Source organism: Bufo gargarizans, chromosome 3 (genome assembly GCF_014858855.1).
Source record: "Bufo gargarizans isolate SCDJY-AF-19 chromosome 3, ASM1485885v1, whole genome shotgun sequence".
Lineage (NCBI taxonomy): Eukaryota > Metazoa > Chordata > Amphibia > Anura > Bufonidae > Bufo > Bufo gargarizans.
Window position 1 is genome coordinate 235,149,280 of NC_058082.1, and position 16,252 is coordinate 235,165,531.

At 42.2% G+C, this 16,252-nt stretch overlaps 1 protein-coding gene across 5 annotated transcripts in view; it reads left to right on the forward strand.

Annotated features, from left to right (window-relative positions):
- The window catches only part of DOCK9 (dedicator of cytokinesis 9), a 236,034-nt gene that overhangs the window by 179,319 nt on the left and 40,463 nt on the right, over positions 1-16,252 (forward strand). For 3 of the 5 annotated variants that reach the window (XM_044284631.1, XM_044284628.1, XM_044284627.1), the window contains exons 31-38: positions 465-643; positions 4,183-4,281; positions 5,763-5,886; positions 7,339-7,472; positions 9,044-9,158; positions 10,606-10,672; positions 10,815-10,862; positions 14,726-14,862. In XM_044284631.1, coding sequence (XP_044140566.1) covers positions 465-643; positions 4,183-4,281; positions 5,763-5,886; positions 7,339-7,472; positions 9,044-9,158; positions 10,606-10,672; positions 10,815-10,862; positions 14,726-14,862 — 903 coding nt within the window. Of the gene's footprint in view, positions 1-464; positions 644-4,182; positions 4,282-5,762; positions 5,887-7,338; positions 7,473-9,043; positions 9,159-10,605; positions 10,673-10,814; positions 10,863-14,725; positions 14,863-15,311; positions 15,356-16,252 lie in introns of all 5 variants that reach the window. The other 2 variants (XM_044284630.1, XM_044284629.1) reach the window with 1 other exon arrangement.

A 16,252-nucleotide genomic window follows, 5' to 3' on the forward strand; every position in this document is an offset into this window, starting at 1 on the left:
AATCATTTTAGCAGGTAGAATTTATTTTATAAGAATGTCCTTTATTTCCCGCTTTATTTTCATCAATTAGCCTTTCTTTCACCAACAATGGAGTCATTAGATCCTACTGTAGGTAGGTGCAGGGTTTGCAGTGTGTGGCCGTTTTTGCCGTTCCCTAGCTTCAGTATTTTAGTTTAATGTATAGTTTTTTTTTATTTTTTTTTAAATCTGTAGCAGCCAAAAAAGACACTGAATAAAATTCAGTCCTGTTGTCAATTTAACGGGGCAGATGACAAGCTGTTCATCTTGTTATATGGGATGTTATTTTGATCGTGTTCCCAGTGTTACTAATGAGTGTCACTGTTTGCTCGGCTCATATCATTAAACTGCTGACTGGTTTGTTACAAAGACATTTACACTGTGAAACTCTGGAACATAATGGCTTCATTTATAACACTCTAATTAATCCCTGCTTACGCCTACAGATCTGCAGCTTGACTACACACTGACAGATGAGTTCTGCAAGAACCATTTCTTGGTGGGCCTCCTACTGAGGGAGGTGGGAAACGCATTGCAAGAGTTCCGAGAGATCCGGCAGATTGCCATCAGTGTGCTGAAAAGTCTGATGATCAAGCACTCCTTTGATGATCGATATTCTACCAGGGTATGTGAAATCTGAGCAACTTAACCAGGGAACAGTTTATGAATTACACATGTTTAGTAGTAAAGTGCAGTGTAGTACATGCAAAAGAAGAATAAAATATTAGAAACTCTTAGCGGTTCTGCCATTTCTAACACATTTTATCAGTCTACATAGATGTGTGTGACAATGGCATCATTATAGAAATACTCATTTTTTTTTTTTTTAAATGTGTAATACAAGAGAGACCTGGAACCTGGCTTCTCTCTTATTTTAAATCCCCTCCAATTCCCTGGTTAATGTTTATGGACTTACCGGTATGTCTTTTCTTCAGCCATACTAATTATGTAGCTAGAAGGTGAAATAAATATTTTGGAGAGGAAAAAAAAGATTTTTTTTTTTTTTTTTTTTTTTTTTTTTTTTTGCGTTTTTACCGGGAATGTCTTATTCTTAGGGCGCTTTCACATGAGCGGATGCCATGCGTGGAATCCGCTGCGTGAAAGACAGCCAACCCCGCTCTGGACAGCAGAGACACGGAGCATTAACATGATTGATAATGCTCTGTGCCTCTCTGTGATCTTTTTACTACAAAATCACGGTGACAACTTTATCTTACTGTGATTTTGTAGTAAAAAGATCACAGAGAGGATAAGAGCATTATCAGTATTGTTAATGCTCCGTGTCTCTGCTGTCCAGAGCGGGGTTTTGCTCTCTTTCATGCAGCGGATTCCACGCACGGCATCCGCTCGTGTGAAAGAGCCCTTACTAGAGTTATATGTGCACATACAATGCATTCGGAAAGGCTTCAGACCCTTTCACTTTTTTCACCTTTTGTTAAGGATACTTTCACACTAGCGTTTTCGCTTTCCGTTTGTGAGATCAGTTCAGGGCTCTCACAAGCGGTCCAAAACGGATCAGTTTTGCCCTAATGCATTCTGAATGGAAAAGGATCCGCTCAGAATGCATCAGTTTGCCTCCGTTTAGTCTCCATTCCGCTCTGGAGACGGAGACCAAAACACTGCCTGCAGCATTTTGCTGTCCGCTTGATGAAACTGAGCCAAACAGATCCGTTCTGACACACCATGTAAGTCAATGGGGACAGATCAGTTTTCTATGACGCAATCTGGCAGAATAGAAAACGGATCCGTCCTGCATTGACTTTCAATGGTATTCAAGACGGATCCGTCTTGGCTATGTTAAAGATAATACAAACAGATCCGTTCTGAACGGATGCAGACGGTTGTATTATCTGAACGGATCCATCTGTGCAGATTCATGACGGATCCGCACCAAACGCGAGTGTGAAATTAGCCTATGTTGTGGCCTTGTGCTACAATAAAAATCAAGTTTTCCCCATCAGTCTGCACTCAGTACCCCAAAAGGGGAAAGTGAAAACAGAATGTTACAAATTTTTGCAAACTTATTAACTAGGAAATACAAAAATTTCTCATGGACATAAGTATCCAGACCCTTTGCTATGACATTTGAAATTTAGGTCTCGGAGTCCTCAATTTCTCTTGATCATTTTTTTGATGTTTCTACACATTTTATTGGAGACAATCTGATCCAGAGTGCTCTGGACCTTAGACTGGACCGAAGGTTCACCTACCCACAAGACAGTGACCCTAAGCACACAGACAACTCAGTTTGATTAGGGACAACTCTGAATAATAAAAAAAATTACACCCTCAAGGCATAGCTTGAAATGTCAATGAGTTGCCCAGCCAGGGACCTGAACTGAACCCAATCGAACATCTCTAGAGAGACCTAAAAACGGCTGTACACCGACATTCCTTATCCAACCTAAAGAGCTTGAAAAAATCTGCAGAGAAGAAATCCAGGTGTGGAAACCAAGACCGGAGGCTGTAATCGCCGCTAAAGGTGCATCAACTAAGTCCTAAGTAAGGGTCCTATTATTTATGTCAATGCAAGATTTTAGTTTTTCCCTTTCAATAAATTAGCAAAGATTTTGAACATTCTGTTTTCACTTTTTCATTGTGGAGTATGGCGTGCAGAATAATGGAGAAAACTTTATTTGTCTTTATTTTAATATAAGATCGCAACAGAACGAAATATGAATTTTTTTTAAGGGTCTGAAGACTTTCTGAAAGCACTGTAGGTGCAATGATGCAGCTTCTGAAAGGAATGTGAAATGGCTATACTAAAACTGCCTTTTTATACAGTGGTGTTTGTACTAGAAAGGTTGACATGCCCTGCGGGAGTTGTAATAGCAGCGATAAGTCTGCAGGTATGCAGAATATGAAAATAAGTTCTGTTGTTTCATTTTACTACTTTAGTACTATTACAGTTGATTGCTGAGCTAGCTGGTTCGATACATTTAAAGTGTCTCTTACATTGAGAGGTATTTTGTATCAAATGGATCCGTTTTCACTGACACAATCTGGCACAATAGAAAACTGATCCGTCCTCCATTGTCTTTCAGTGGTGCTCAAGACCGATCCGTCTTGGCTATGTTACAGATAATACAAACTGATCCGTTCTGAACGGATGCAGACTGTTGTATTATCTGAATGGATCCGTCTGTGACGGATCCGCACAAAACGAGAGTGTGAAAGTAGCCTAACAGTAGTAACAACTCCCTGAGTAACAATTACAACAAACTGAACAGCTCTGCATAACATAATATCCCTGAAACAAACCAGATATGCTTTTACAAGGATAGTGGAGTTTTAGAAGGCGATATGCAGAAGGACAGCTCTGCTGATGTGTCCTGGTGACTGAAGACTTCTCTTTCCCAGGATGCTTTTCACTCCCAAAACAGGAAAAACAAAGTATAATAAATCTTAACACCGCTAGATGGTGTTATAACCACATTAAACACTTGAGAAATACCAAAACCCTGGCAGAATGAAAGATAATTATTTTCTAACCCTGCTGGGCAGAACAGTATGCGTTAAACAGCAACATGGTGTGAACATGACTATGGCAAATTACTCTCAAATAGCTAGTTTTGGACGTATCCAGTCGATACTGTAAAAAAAAATATATATATATATTATGGATGTTTTAATTGATCTTACTCTTGCTATGTACACTAGAGTAGCCAAGGGTTCGCTTGATAAATCTTGACTGCAGAAAATAATGCCATCTGCCACCGTACGGGCTACAGCCGAATAGCCTGTGCATTTCACTCTGTCTAAATAATTATCTGGATCGGGATGAGGGATCAGATCATATTTCAAGTGCTGTGTACATTTTTATGGTGATCTGTCAGAATGTGCAGATGGCTGAGTAAACACTTTTCCACATTGCAGGATTTTAACAAGTGCAAGTATTTTAAAATCCTCCCACACAGTTTTTTTCAGCAAAGAATAAGAGCATTGTTTAGATTTTGAAGCTTCTTTGGCATTGCACCTTTTGCTGTGGTTTTAGCCTTGTGTTTAGTCTTTCATTTGTCATCATAATGATCATAAAGGGATGTAGTGCATTCATTTGTTTCAGCCATTCACCCAGAGAATGAATGTGTATATTTCTTGCAGGAACGTTTAGAAAGCTGAAGCTTCTGCTGGAATCCATAGCATGTATCTTCTTTGTCATTTCAGAGTCAGCAGGCAAGAATAGCCACACTATACCTGCCATTGTTCGGGCTGCTAATTGAGAATGTGCAGCGGATTAATGTGAAAGATACATCTCCCTTCCCTGTAAGTAACAATGGAAATGTTAAAGGGATTTCCGAGGTTGTGATATTGATGACCTATCCTCAGGATTAGGTCATAAGTATCTGATTGGGGGTCTGGTACCTGGGTCCCCTGCAGCTGCACCCAGGCCACGTGACTGAACGTGACATCACTGATCTAGGTAGAGGCCGGGGCACTTACTGGAGCGCCACGACTTTTTCAAACAGCTGACCTGGAGGAGGGAGGGAGTTTAAACCCTGCCAATCAGATATTAATGACGTATCCAGAGTAGGCCTGCACGATATATCGCCAAAGCAATTGTATTGTGATAACTGACGACTCCGATATGGCGATTTGGCCGACCCAAAAATGCTGCAATTACCTACAGCGCGGTCGGCGGGTGTATCAACAGAGGGAGGAGGGGCTAGGGGCCGGCATCTGGATTAGGAATGACAGCCGGGACTGATGCAGTCCCTGTATTCTAATGCACCGGTCCCGCTCACTGTTGTATATTCTTATCTAACCTGCATTGTTACAATATAATAATCATTTGTAATCCAGCTGTATTACTTACAGCTAAGTTCCGTAGCAGAGAGGAGGCAGGCAGGCGGGCGGGCGCGTCACTCACTACGTCATGTGCCTGTACCGCCAACTTTATGAATGAAACAGGTGGCTCGGATGCATGACGTAGTGAATGACACGCCGGCCTGCCTCCTCCCTGCCAATTTAGCTGTAAGTAATACAGCTGGATTACACATGATTATTATATTTATATTATATTATATAATATTTAATTATATTACACATGATGATATAGATATATAATCATCAATGCAGGTTAGATAAGATTATGCAACAGTGAGCGGGGCCGGAGCATTAGACTACAGGGACTGCAGCGGTCTCCGCTGTCATTCCTAATCCAGATGCCGGACCCCACCCCTTGTATTGGGGGTCATTCACACTGCAGGGACACTGTTAAGGGGGGGGATCTGTGGATGGCACATAGCATAAGATGCTATATACGTGTCATCCACAGATCCCCCCCCCCCCATAGCAGTGTCCTCCACAGATCCCCCCCCCCATAGCAGTGTCATCCACAGATCCCCCCCCCCCCCCCATAGCAGTGTCATCCACAGATCCCCCCCCCATAGCAGTGTCATCCACAGATCCCCCCCATAGCAGTGTCATCCACAGATCCCCCCCATAGCAGTGTCATCCACAGATCCTCATCCCCATAACAGTGCCATCCACAGATCCCCTCCATAACAGTGCCATCCACAGAAAATAGACCTCTAGCACAATTCCCTTAAAATATCGCATTGCATATCGTTATTGCAATTTTTAGGGCCCTAATCGCAATCGCACAAAATTCCCATATCGTGCAGCCCTAATCCAAATGAATCTCGGACAGCACCTTAAAATGTAGTCTGAGCATCTGTCTGCTAGTGAATTTGACTGTAACCATTTATATAATGAGATGTTAAGTGCATTTTTCTTCCTTCAAGAATGCTAAAGATGAAGTCTTACTTAACGTAGCTGCTGGAAATCCACTGGTAACGCCCCAGAAACCAGGCAATACGCTGGACAATAACCTTCATAAAGATCTTTTTGGTGTTATCTCTGGTACAGGTGAGTGAGCAGAAATAAAACTGAAAATTGTGCAAGCTATAGCTCTCCGTCATAGAGGGTGACCAGGTATATATTATTGGCATGCAGTCAGACATCCCTTCGGATCACTGTTGGTGTATGATCCTGCACTTGTCCAAAGCAGTGTGCTTGCCTTTAAGGGTACTTTCACACTTGCGGCAGGACGGATCCGGCACCATGGTGAACAGCCTGTCTGATCCGTCCTGCCGCAAGTGTGAAAGTACCCTAAATCGGATCTGTCAATTCTTCCGACAAATCAGTGTAAGTAAATACTTCCCCATGTAATAATTCTGGAGCATCTATTCATATAACCCTGCATTGTGCTATTCTTTTATTCCTCCTAGAAATGTATAACTAAATTGACAATTGGGTGTTCTAATTCCCATTGTCGGTCATATGTGTTCTGCACAGTCGGACACTGAATGGGTAGTGACACCATCATCTCCTTTACAGCGGCCATACAGTGTAATTGCAGATGCTTTGTCCTGTTAAAGTGAATGGGACGAGCAGTTGTAATTACAGTGTGCCACCGCTGCAAAGGGGATGATGAGCAGGTAATTTTGAAGAGGAAGCAGCACTTGCATGAGCGCTGCGAACCCTTGAAATTGCTGATCTGTGGGAGTGCCTGGGGTCGACCCCTACCGATCTGATATTGATGAAGTCACTGCACAGCCCTTTTAATGACATTTTCAGAAGGTATTGTCAAATACAAATTCTAGCATTTTCTAAAGATAGTAGATGTCAGAAGATAGTACAGTAGTGAGGTGATGCTCCCCTCCCCACTGATTGCTAGGATGAGGGTGCTACATAATGGAGTACCTTTCTAGGACTTGTCAGCCTCTCAAAGCTTTTCTATGGCTGGGCCATATGATGGACAGAGTTCTGCAAATGTGAAGGCCAATGGACAGTGAAATTACTTGTTGCTTTGAACCTAGCCTCTTCTAGCTATTGGTGGGGCTGTCCACTCCTGAACCTAAACTTATCCTATATCTGAACAAATGAGCTTATATATTGGATTAGATAATGCTTAAAGTAGAACTCCCGCAAAAAAAAATGTATTTGTGTGATATAACCTCCCTTCTTATTTTTAGCTGTGTCATGTAACCATCTCTCTGATCTCCATCTGACACAGGACAGGAAATCAGTTACTTCTCTATTTATTCCTATGAGACTGACATTGAGGCTTCCATAGGAATACACAGAAACTGACTTCCTGTCCACACATAAGATGCTGTGTCAGTTGGAATGTCTGATTGCTGGTCACATGACACAGCTGAGAAGCAGAAGGGAGGGGATAACTCACAAATACAGACACTGGGAAGAAGATTACATTCACTACAGATTACATCATGTACCTTTCTAGCAGGTCAGAGAATAAAATTTTTTGTGGGAGCTCTTCTTTAACTAACCAGTTAATTACTTTGTCTTCTGCAGCTTCTCCGCAGACCTCATCCACTCCCAACATAAACAGTGTGAGAAATGCAGATTCCAGGGGATCTCTCATAAGCACAGATTCAGGGAACAGTCTTCCTGAGAGGAACAGCGACAAGAGCAGTTCTTTAGACAAGGTATGTGTAGTGCATCTCATTTTTACCTTATTCACATATGTTAATTCAATTTTCTGGCTAATTCTGCCATCACTTTGTATGTGAAATTTTATAATCTCCCCTTAACAACCCATTTTAAGGCAACGCCTAAGGGCCCTTATTCTGCATTAAGGTAGAATAACACCTTCACAAGTGTCTTGTTGCCTCTCAAAAGGGAGACTCGGCTGTGTAATGAAATCTAAGCTCCTTCTGTGATGGCCAGGAACCTTTCATACCATCATTTAACCACCCCATGATCAAAGGAAGCTCTCTTTGATCTGGTAACTGAGGCTTCTTGCTGACCCTTTGAGGAACTGGGGGAGCCCTGCGCAGTCTATCCTGGACCCCTAGGAAGGGCTCCAGAGCTATTTGTACACTAAGGTAGCTGTTGGGAACCCTAAAACTGACCCTACATATAACGCTGAGTTAGCTTTAGGTTTAACATATATGTTGGGGGGGGGGGGGGATACAAAAACGCAGTACACTAGATTTTACCATCCTGTAGAGTCCCCAAAAAAATGTATACATTAACCTATAAGTTTTTTTTTTTTTTTTTACAATGCTGACTGTTTTTTGTGTATGTTAAAACTAAAACGTGATGTGAATCCAGCCTTGGGTGAACATGTTGATTGACAGCGGGATCAGCTGAGAATCTTTTGCATATGGTGGCCTCCCTACGCCATGTGTTGGGAGAGATGGGTGGATTTTTAAAGCTCAATCCTTTTGTTCCCCACTCTCCGCATGCAGGGTCGAGCAGGCATGCATGTAGGGGATAGGGAGAGATTGCTGTGGGGCTGACCAGCCTAAGTGTTGCATCATAAAACAATAGTTATGCCGAGCGGTGAAAAAGTTGTGTGTTATTAAGGCCCAAATAGGCTTGATCATTAGGGGTTTAGAGAATAATTAGGATGTTCGGCGTTGATTGGCTGAGCTCACTCGTAAACCTGTCATTAACCAGCTTTCATTGTACTCTCTAAATGGTTTCCACGTTTCCTCCTCGCTTTAACATGCATTCACAAGCAGAAGGACAGACTTATTCGGAGGCATTCTGCAAACGCCCTGCGCTCTAGTGGAGAGGAAGAGGACTTCACACAGGCGGCTAAGAGAAACCGCTACACTATGGATTTCTCTCTGCTGACAGAGACTGTATTGCATGCTGCAGTTCCTCCTCACAATCCAGAAGTATTACATTATATTCTCGTTTCTGGCATCTGATTACAACGTGGCATTGCAGTAATTTCATGTTGATGATCTGATGCGACGTTACTAGCTTGCAGTGTTCCACTCCCTTTTCTGATCCTTCATATCTTTCGTCACTTTGATCTCAGCAAGTCCTCATTTTCAAGGGTCTGATTGTTCTTGGCCTTCTCATCATGTACGTCTTGCAGAATAATGGTATTTGATGAGAAGCATTGCTTTGACTACCTAAGTCAGTAATAACCTAACGCTTTCCAGTTTGTGAATGCTTGCAGTGCTGCACCTTTGTGGAGAGGTGTGCCGTCTACAGTCCGCTCTAATGGTGATGATAATTACTGCTTCTTTTATACTCTTAGAATCAGCATGGAGGCTCTTTAGGAAACCCATTAGTTCGCTGCGACAAGCTGGAGCAAGCTGAAATTAAAAGTTTACTCATGTGCTTCCTTCACATTTTGAAAAGCATGTCAGATGGTACGTAGCATTTGCCAAAATGGGTCTGTCATGGGTTGTATCTCGGTAAATAAAATGTATTTGTTTGACATTAGCTGCACTTGCTGTTTTTACATTGGCCAGCCATAACCTTAAAACCTGGTGAAGAAGATAACATTGTCAAGGTGGGGTATAAACTAAAGGGGTTATCGGGGTCTACAAATGAGTGGTCACGTGACTGCGCCCTCAATGGAGACTGTAATTCCTCTGACATCACCACCAGGCCTCCCCCCTCTGTACGAATCCCCAGCCGGATGGTGGTGATGTCAGACCCATGTGATCTTGGAATGGGCCGGTGGACGCTCTCAATCCACGAGCAGGGTGGGCACAGTCCACTGCTTGTCATATCAAAGCTATGCGGGAGGAGACAGCAAGAGGATGATGGAGGGTGTAGTGGGCGGAGTTCTTGGATCAGGGAAGGGTGTAGTAGGCGTTTACATTTAGCACGCAGCACCTATGATTTGGAGATTTGGGTCATAAACCATGGAGTGTGGTGGTAACATGGTGACTGACGTGAACACACCGGGCATTGCAGCTTGCTGCATAGCCACAGACTAGTGATAGTGCCAATGCGGACCCTTGTGCATGCCCCCAAGTGCCTTTTTTCTTTTAAGCCATGTGGATGGCTGGGTGCATGTATGTCACTTACCTAGGGTTGAGATGGCACCAAAGTAAGAAGACAAGCTGACAGAGGTGGTATGATGCTATGGGCTGAATTGTTCTGCAAAACCTTAGGTCCTGGCATTCATGTGGATGTGCCACTTACCTAAAAATTGTTGCAGACCAAGTACACCCCTTCATGGCGACAGTATTCCCTAATAGTCGTAACCTCTTTCAGCTGGATAATGAGCTATGCCACACCTAGATTTGTTGTGAGGTCCATGCCTCAACAAGTCAGAGATGGTTTCGCGTCATGAGTAGGACCTACTCAGTGCTTTATTAGGCAGGTGGTTTTAATGTTACAGATGATTGATGTATAATGCTCACTGGGGGGCTTAGCTCCTATTTGGTCCTGATTCAGGCCACTACATTCCCCTCCTGCCAGAGCCCACATCAGCAGTGGTGGTGGCACCATCTCCAGCAGAGAACAGTGATATGACCCTTGGTCAGCCCCCCTCTTGTTTGTGGTCTTTTAGTGAGTGTGTAGAGGGAAGACGTGCAGTTTCACATTTTATAGGAAAGTAGAGACCCCGCCTCGGCCCGGATCACAGAAAACACCTTGTAAATCATCAAAAATCTTAAAGCAATAGACATTCTAGTACGTTAAATAGATTAATAGCTAACTTTAGCGTTTTTGTTAAATGCTTTCATACATGCATCAGAATACTCTAGTCATTTGTAATAAGGATATATTCATCTTTATTTTATGTGAATTGCAGCTCCAGTATATCTAGTAGTGAGTGATCATTCATTCCCTTTTGTTCTACAGATGCGCTGTTTACATATTGGAATAAAGCCACAACGTCAGAACTCATGGATTTTTTCACAGTCTCAGAGTACGTACCTTTATTTCATCTTCCCCTTTAAAATGTAATCTGTCAGTATGGATAGATGTCATGTTAGCAATAAAGGGACTGACGTTTACACATCTACATGTTCCCTATCATGATGTTTTGTATCCTCTTTCCATCTCTACAGAGTGTGCCTGCATCAGTTCCAGTATATGGGCAAACGATACATTGCCAGGTATAGTGTGCACACATTTATCTATGACACCATTGTAGATTTCTGCCTCCAAACAGTTTTTATTTTATTTTTTTGCTCAATATATATTATTCTGCCCCCACCCTAAGGACTTCTGATGTCGTCAGAAGCACTTGGTATCTGTATGAACTCTACATTTACATACCAAGATAGTTTGACCGTTTAGGTCAAATAACTTGTAAAAACAAAATTGTGTTACTTAAAGGGCTTGTCTCACTCCAGCAAATGGCATTTATCATGTAGAGAAAGTTAATACAAGGCACTTACTAATGTATTGTGATTGTCCATATTGCCTCCTTTGCTTGCTGGATTCCTTTTTCCATCACATTATACACTGCTTGTTTCCATGGTTACGACCACCCTGCAATCAGCATCAGTGGCCGTGCTCGCACACTATAGGAAAACGAACTGGTCTCTCTGGTGGCCGGGACTGTGGGAGTGACTATAGACTGGTGCTTTTTCCTATAGAGTACAGGCATGGCAGCCACTACTGGATTACAGGGTGCTTGTAACCATGGAAACGAGAAATGTATAATGTGATAGAAAAATTATTCATAAGCAATATAGACAGTTACAGTACTTTAAAAGGTGCCTTGTATTAACTTTTTCTATATGATAAATGTCATTTGCTGAAGTGAGACAACCCTTTAAGCAGGGGATTGTTACTATCACAGATAGTCTTGCCAGATACATAACTCCTATCTAATATCGGTGCTGCCAGATAACAACACTGAGCAGATATAAGGTATATTATCACTTCTATTGTATTGTGTATGGCAAGCACCCATTAAAAACAGAATTGTATCCCACTGATACGGCCTAGAAACCCTGTCCCCTAAACAGACACAGCTACTGCCATTTATTCTTCGGATGGAATCTAAGAGACATTGCTGAAAATATGTAGGCTGTTATGTATTGAACACGTATCAGACTGAATAATGATTGTATAATATCATCATTCTGCAATATTTGATTGAGTGATGAGGACAGTATGAGGTTGATGAATGTATAAATTGTTCATTCCATGGTAATTGAGTTAGAGGTTGTCCGGGTTTTTCTATTGATGATCTATCGTCAAGATAGGTCGTCAATATCAGAATGGCGGGGGTCCGACACTCTGCACCCCAGCCGATAAGCTGTTTCAGGAGACTGTGCCCATAGTGCGCATGTGCCTTCTCTCTTCCTGCTCTGTTGCTGTATGTCTATGGGACAGCAGCAGCGAACAGGAGGAGAGAAGGGAGATGGCACGTACACACTGCATGCGCCGTCTCCTCAAACAGCTGATCAGCGGGGGTGCTTGGTGTCGGACCCCGCCGATCTAATATTGATGACTTATCCTGACGATAGGTCATCAATAGAAAAAGCCTGGACAACCCCTTTAATTATTTTCATTGGATAAGGCCAAAATAAATAAATATATTAAAAAAAATATATATATATATATTATATAATTTTTATTTTATTTCTTTTTTAAAGGGCAGAATAGCGTAGATAAGCCATACTCAGGCAAGTTCCGCACCTACGGTAAAGATATCCTGCAGAAGAACTGTCTGCCCGACTTCACTGCCAGACCCCAATGACTATAAATGGATACGACAACTTTCCTACGTGAACGCCAGGTTTTGGCCAGACAGAAACTGGATGAAATCCAGTGCTCATGCCAGAAACAGGCTAGATCCCATTATAGTCAATGGGCTCCAGCAGTGCGTGGTCCTAACCGGCTAGGCCGGATACGGTGCACTCTATTTCAGCTGCCAGATAGCTTTACTGCAGGTGTGCAACTAGCCTTACCTATCCCCTGCCGCTACTTGCTTTTCGGTAGCCTGCCAGTCTCTACTTCCTGTACCCTCTTGACACAGAAAATGTGGCCAATCAGCCAGTCACTGGCCACAGTAGTGACCCGCCTTATCCAATGATGGGTCACACGGTCACATTTTAATGGTAGAGGAACCAAGTAGAGACCTGTGAAAGACCCAAGCAGTGGTAGAGGATTGCTAAGATGAGTATGACTTTTTTTATTTTACACAATTCTGAGCCTTTAAAAAATAAAAATAAAAATTGTCCGTACATCCCGTTTGAGCTTATGAACAAGGCAGCACTGCAGCTTAGTGATTCAGCTGTATATTTAGTGCCAAGAACAGGATTTTGTTGACTTTGAAAATTCTTACATCTTGCAGGACAGGATTTGGTCCCATCCTTGGCACTACTGCAGCATGAAGATGTAATACAGCCATGTGCATGAAGCCTTAAAGGGAACCTTTCGCCTTGAAAGTGCAGTGCATGCAATCTGCAGGCAGTATGTTATAGAAATGGATGATCAGATTGGTATGTAGTTTTGTGGGAAAAAGGTACAGTATGTCTTGTATTTTATTCATCTAAATCTGCGCCTTTTTCTTATCATGTGGGTAGTCCTAATCAGTGACCGACAGCTATATGTGTATGCATGTTGGCAAGGGAAGACTTGTCAATCACTGCGTAGGATTGCCCACATGACTCCTGAGCTCAGAACGTGCAGAGATTTAGATGAATAAAAAAGTTATACTAAAACATTGCCCATAAAACTATATATCAGTCTGCTTGGCTACCTCTGTAACATGCTGCCTGCAGATTCACACTGCGTTTTCATGGTGACAGAGCCTTTAAAATATATTCTATAATCACTATAAGGAGTTTTGTTTACATGAAAGGTGTCCCCAATCATTTGTCCCTATTAATAATATTTAAATCCATTCTGAACAATATACAAAGAGTAATTCCTTTTATTGCTTGTGCCTAACAGAACTGTACATCTATGTTCTACTACTCATGTTTTCTTAAATTGTTCATTATATGACTTTTTACTTTAACAGCATAAGCTGGCTATAGAGGTAAAGACTGTGCCGCAGTCCAGTGAGCGTCCCTGTATTTTCTGTAATTAAGACAGTCACTGGAAAAGTGACTTACCCAAAGAGATATTTCCCACTTTGTGGCCAATTTGCCCCCTGGAGATTGGTTCATATCATGGGAAATGTATGTCTTTGTCGCTTCCATATTTATTATTCCCAGAAGATAGAAAACAATAAAAGTATCAAAATGTAAAATATGAACAATCAGTGTTTTGACCAACAGTCTTTCCGTCTATGACCAGCTTTAGTGAGGGGCTGTGTACATTTTGTTCCCACGGCCTCCCTATATTACTCCAGTTAACGTCCTATTTTGCACTGTGCACACTGACCAACCAATGTAACTCAGGTGTAAGCATGATACGTGGTGGCGAGTGCATGTTCCGGATATCTCACATGATAACCTGAATAATAAGGTTCACGGTATGTGTGTCTGGCCCTCACTTTAGCACTGGTGGTGGTACACATTAGGGAGCCAGCCTAAGCTAACCCGGCTCACTCTTTCTGTTTCCCTCACTTGATTGCTGGCAAGTATAACAAAGTATATGGCTCTTCTCCCTTCCTGCCTGGTAAGACGGTCACGGCGCCTTGCTGCTTTTTACTCTCTTGCATGCTTGTGTGTATGGCATTTCTGATTAACCCTTTTGAACATTTCATAGGATAACTAATTGCATCAACACATTTTTTTTTTTTTTTTCATCAATCTCTGAGGCCATAGCTTGATTTAGGAGTTTCCTAATTCATTTCTAGTTCTGTAGAGTAATCTTCATGGGAGTAGACTTTGCCCAAGACTTTTGTTGCTTTGTTTTTTAGCATGTTGCCTTTACAGTTAATGACATTTTTGCTTTGGACCCAATTTTTGTTTAAGATTGTGTGTTTCTCTGCTTTACTAACTGCTCCCACTTCTCTGCAGTGGGGACACATCTAACTGGTGCTTCTATCCTATTTCCACTCATCTTGCAGGAACCAGGAGGGGTTGGGACCCATAGTTCATGACCGAAAGTCTCAGACATTACCTGTTTCCCGTAACAGAACAGGGATGATGCATGCCAGATTACAGCAGCTCAGCAGCCTGGATAACTCTCTCACTTTTAACCACAGTAAGTTCTGTGATGTTCTCCGCTATCAGCCGCCTCTTCCTGTACCACCACGACACTGGCACGTGCCAAAGCCTCTCCACACCACACCTGGATTATAGAAGATTTCTCAGTCTGGGCGACATTTCATGTTTTTCCTTCCCTGAACAGGATTGCTCTTCAAGACCAGATGATAATGCGTGCCACACCACGATGTCAGCATTGTGCAAGCCTGAGGAATATACAGTGGAGAGCATCTCCGATTTATAGATGCTCCACATAGCAGATTGTATTTTCTGGTGGTCCCGTTTTTCTGACTACGTGTTGGCATGGTGGTGACAGTGGTGTTCTGCACACATTAACATCCTGGTGCCAGCTACGAAGTATACCCGCTGATAGGTGAGACTATACTGTCCACAGTTGTGTGTATGAAAAAGCATTCAATAATGAATTGACTTTTTCTGTGTTTTCAGTGTGAGAAAGATATCCAGTATACTTGGAATAGCTGTAGAAAATGGTAAGATTCAATCAGGTTGACATTGGCCTAGAAATCTGCATTACATTTAGCCAAACTTGTTCTACTTCTCCTGCTTTGCTCCCTTCTTTCCTTAGACCTCCTGAATGTTGTATAGTACATAACCCCAAGCACAGCATCATATTAATTTATAGAGAGAGAGACCTGATTGCTTAGTGGCAAATTTGTATTTTTCTTTGGCTTCGTACTAACAACAGTGATAGGTTTTGTAGAATGAGCGCAGGTCATTTAAAGATCTGCAGTCCTGTGCAATTAGTTGTGCAGTATACCATTTATAATAATAAAAAGTAATAAAAAACATAGCTCTAATTCCTATTAAATAAAAAAATTACCCAAAAACAGCTCCAAGGCCTTTAGCTTTGCATACACTTCAGTATGCAAAGTGCACTTGGTAGGACACCTGGAGGAGGAATGTTTTCTAGGCTAGTATTTTTATTGTGTAAGTTGGCATCATAGTGCACTTGCCAAATCAAAGACTGGTATGCATGCTTTGTGAATAGGGAGATGGAAGAAATGCTGACATAAACCTCTGGCAGCGGGTCTTCTCCCAAGAACAAAAATGATTGGGCATGTTGTACTCCACCTGTCTGATCCTTATCTCCTCGATGTCTGGAGGCCTCCATATACATTAGAAGCTCAGCCAGGGCCACTGAAATAGGTGGGTTTAGCCGAAATACACCTAATGTGTATGGCCAGCTTAAACTTACTATTGTCAGCCAGCGTTACGACCAAATGTGACCACTGCTCCATTTACTGCTATGAGACTGCCGGAGATAGTGGACCACTGTACTTGACCATTCCATAGAAGTGAATGGAGTGGTGGTCAGGGATGGAAAACCCCTTTATAATGATGTGGTACCAGTTCTACAACAGTGTAGG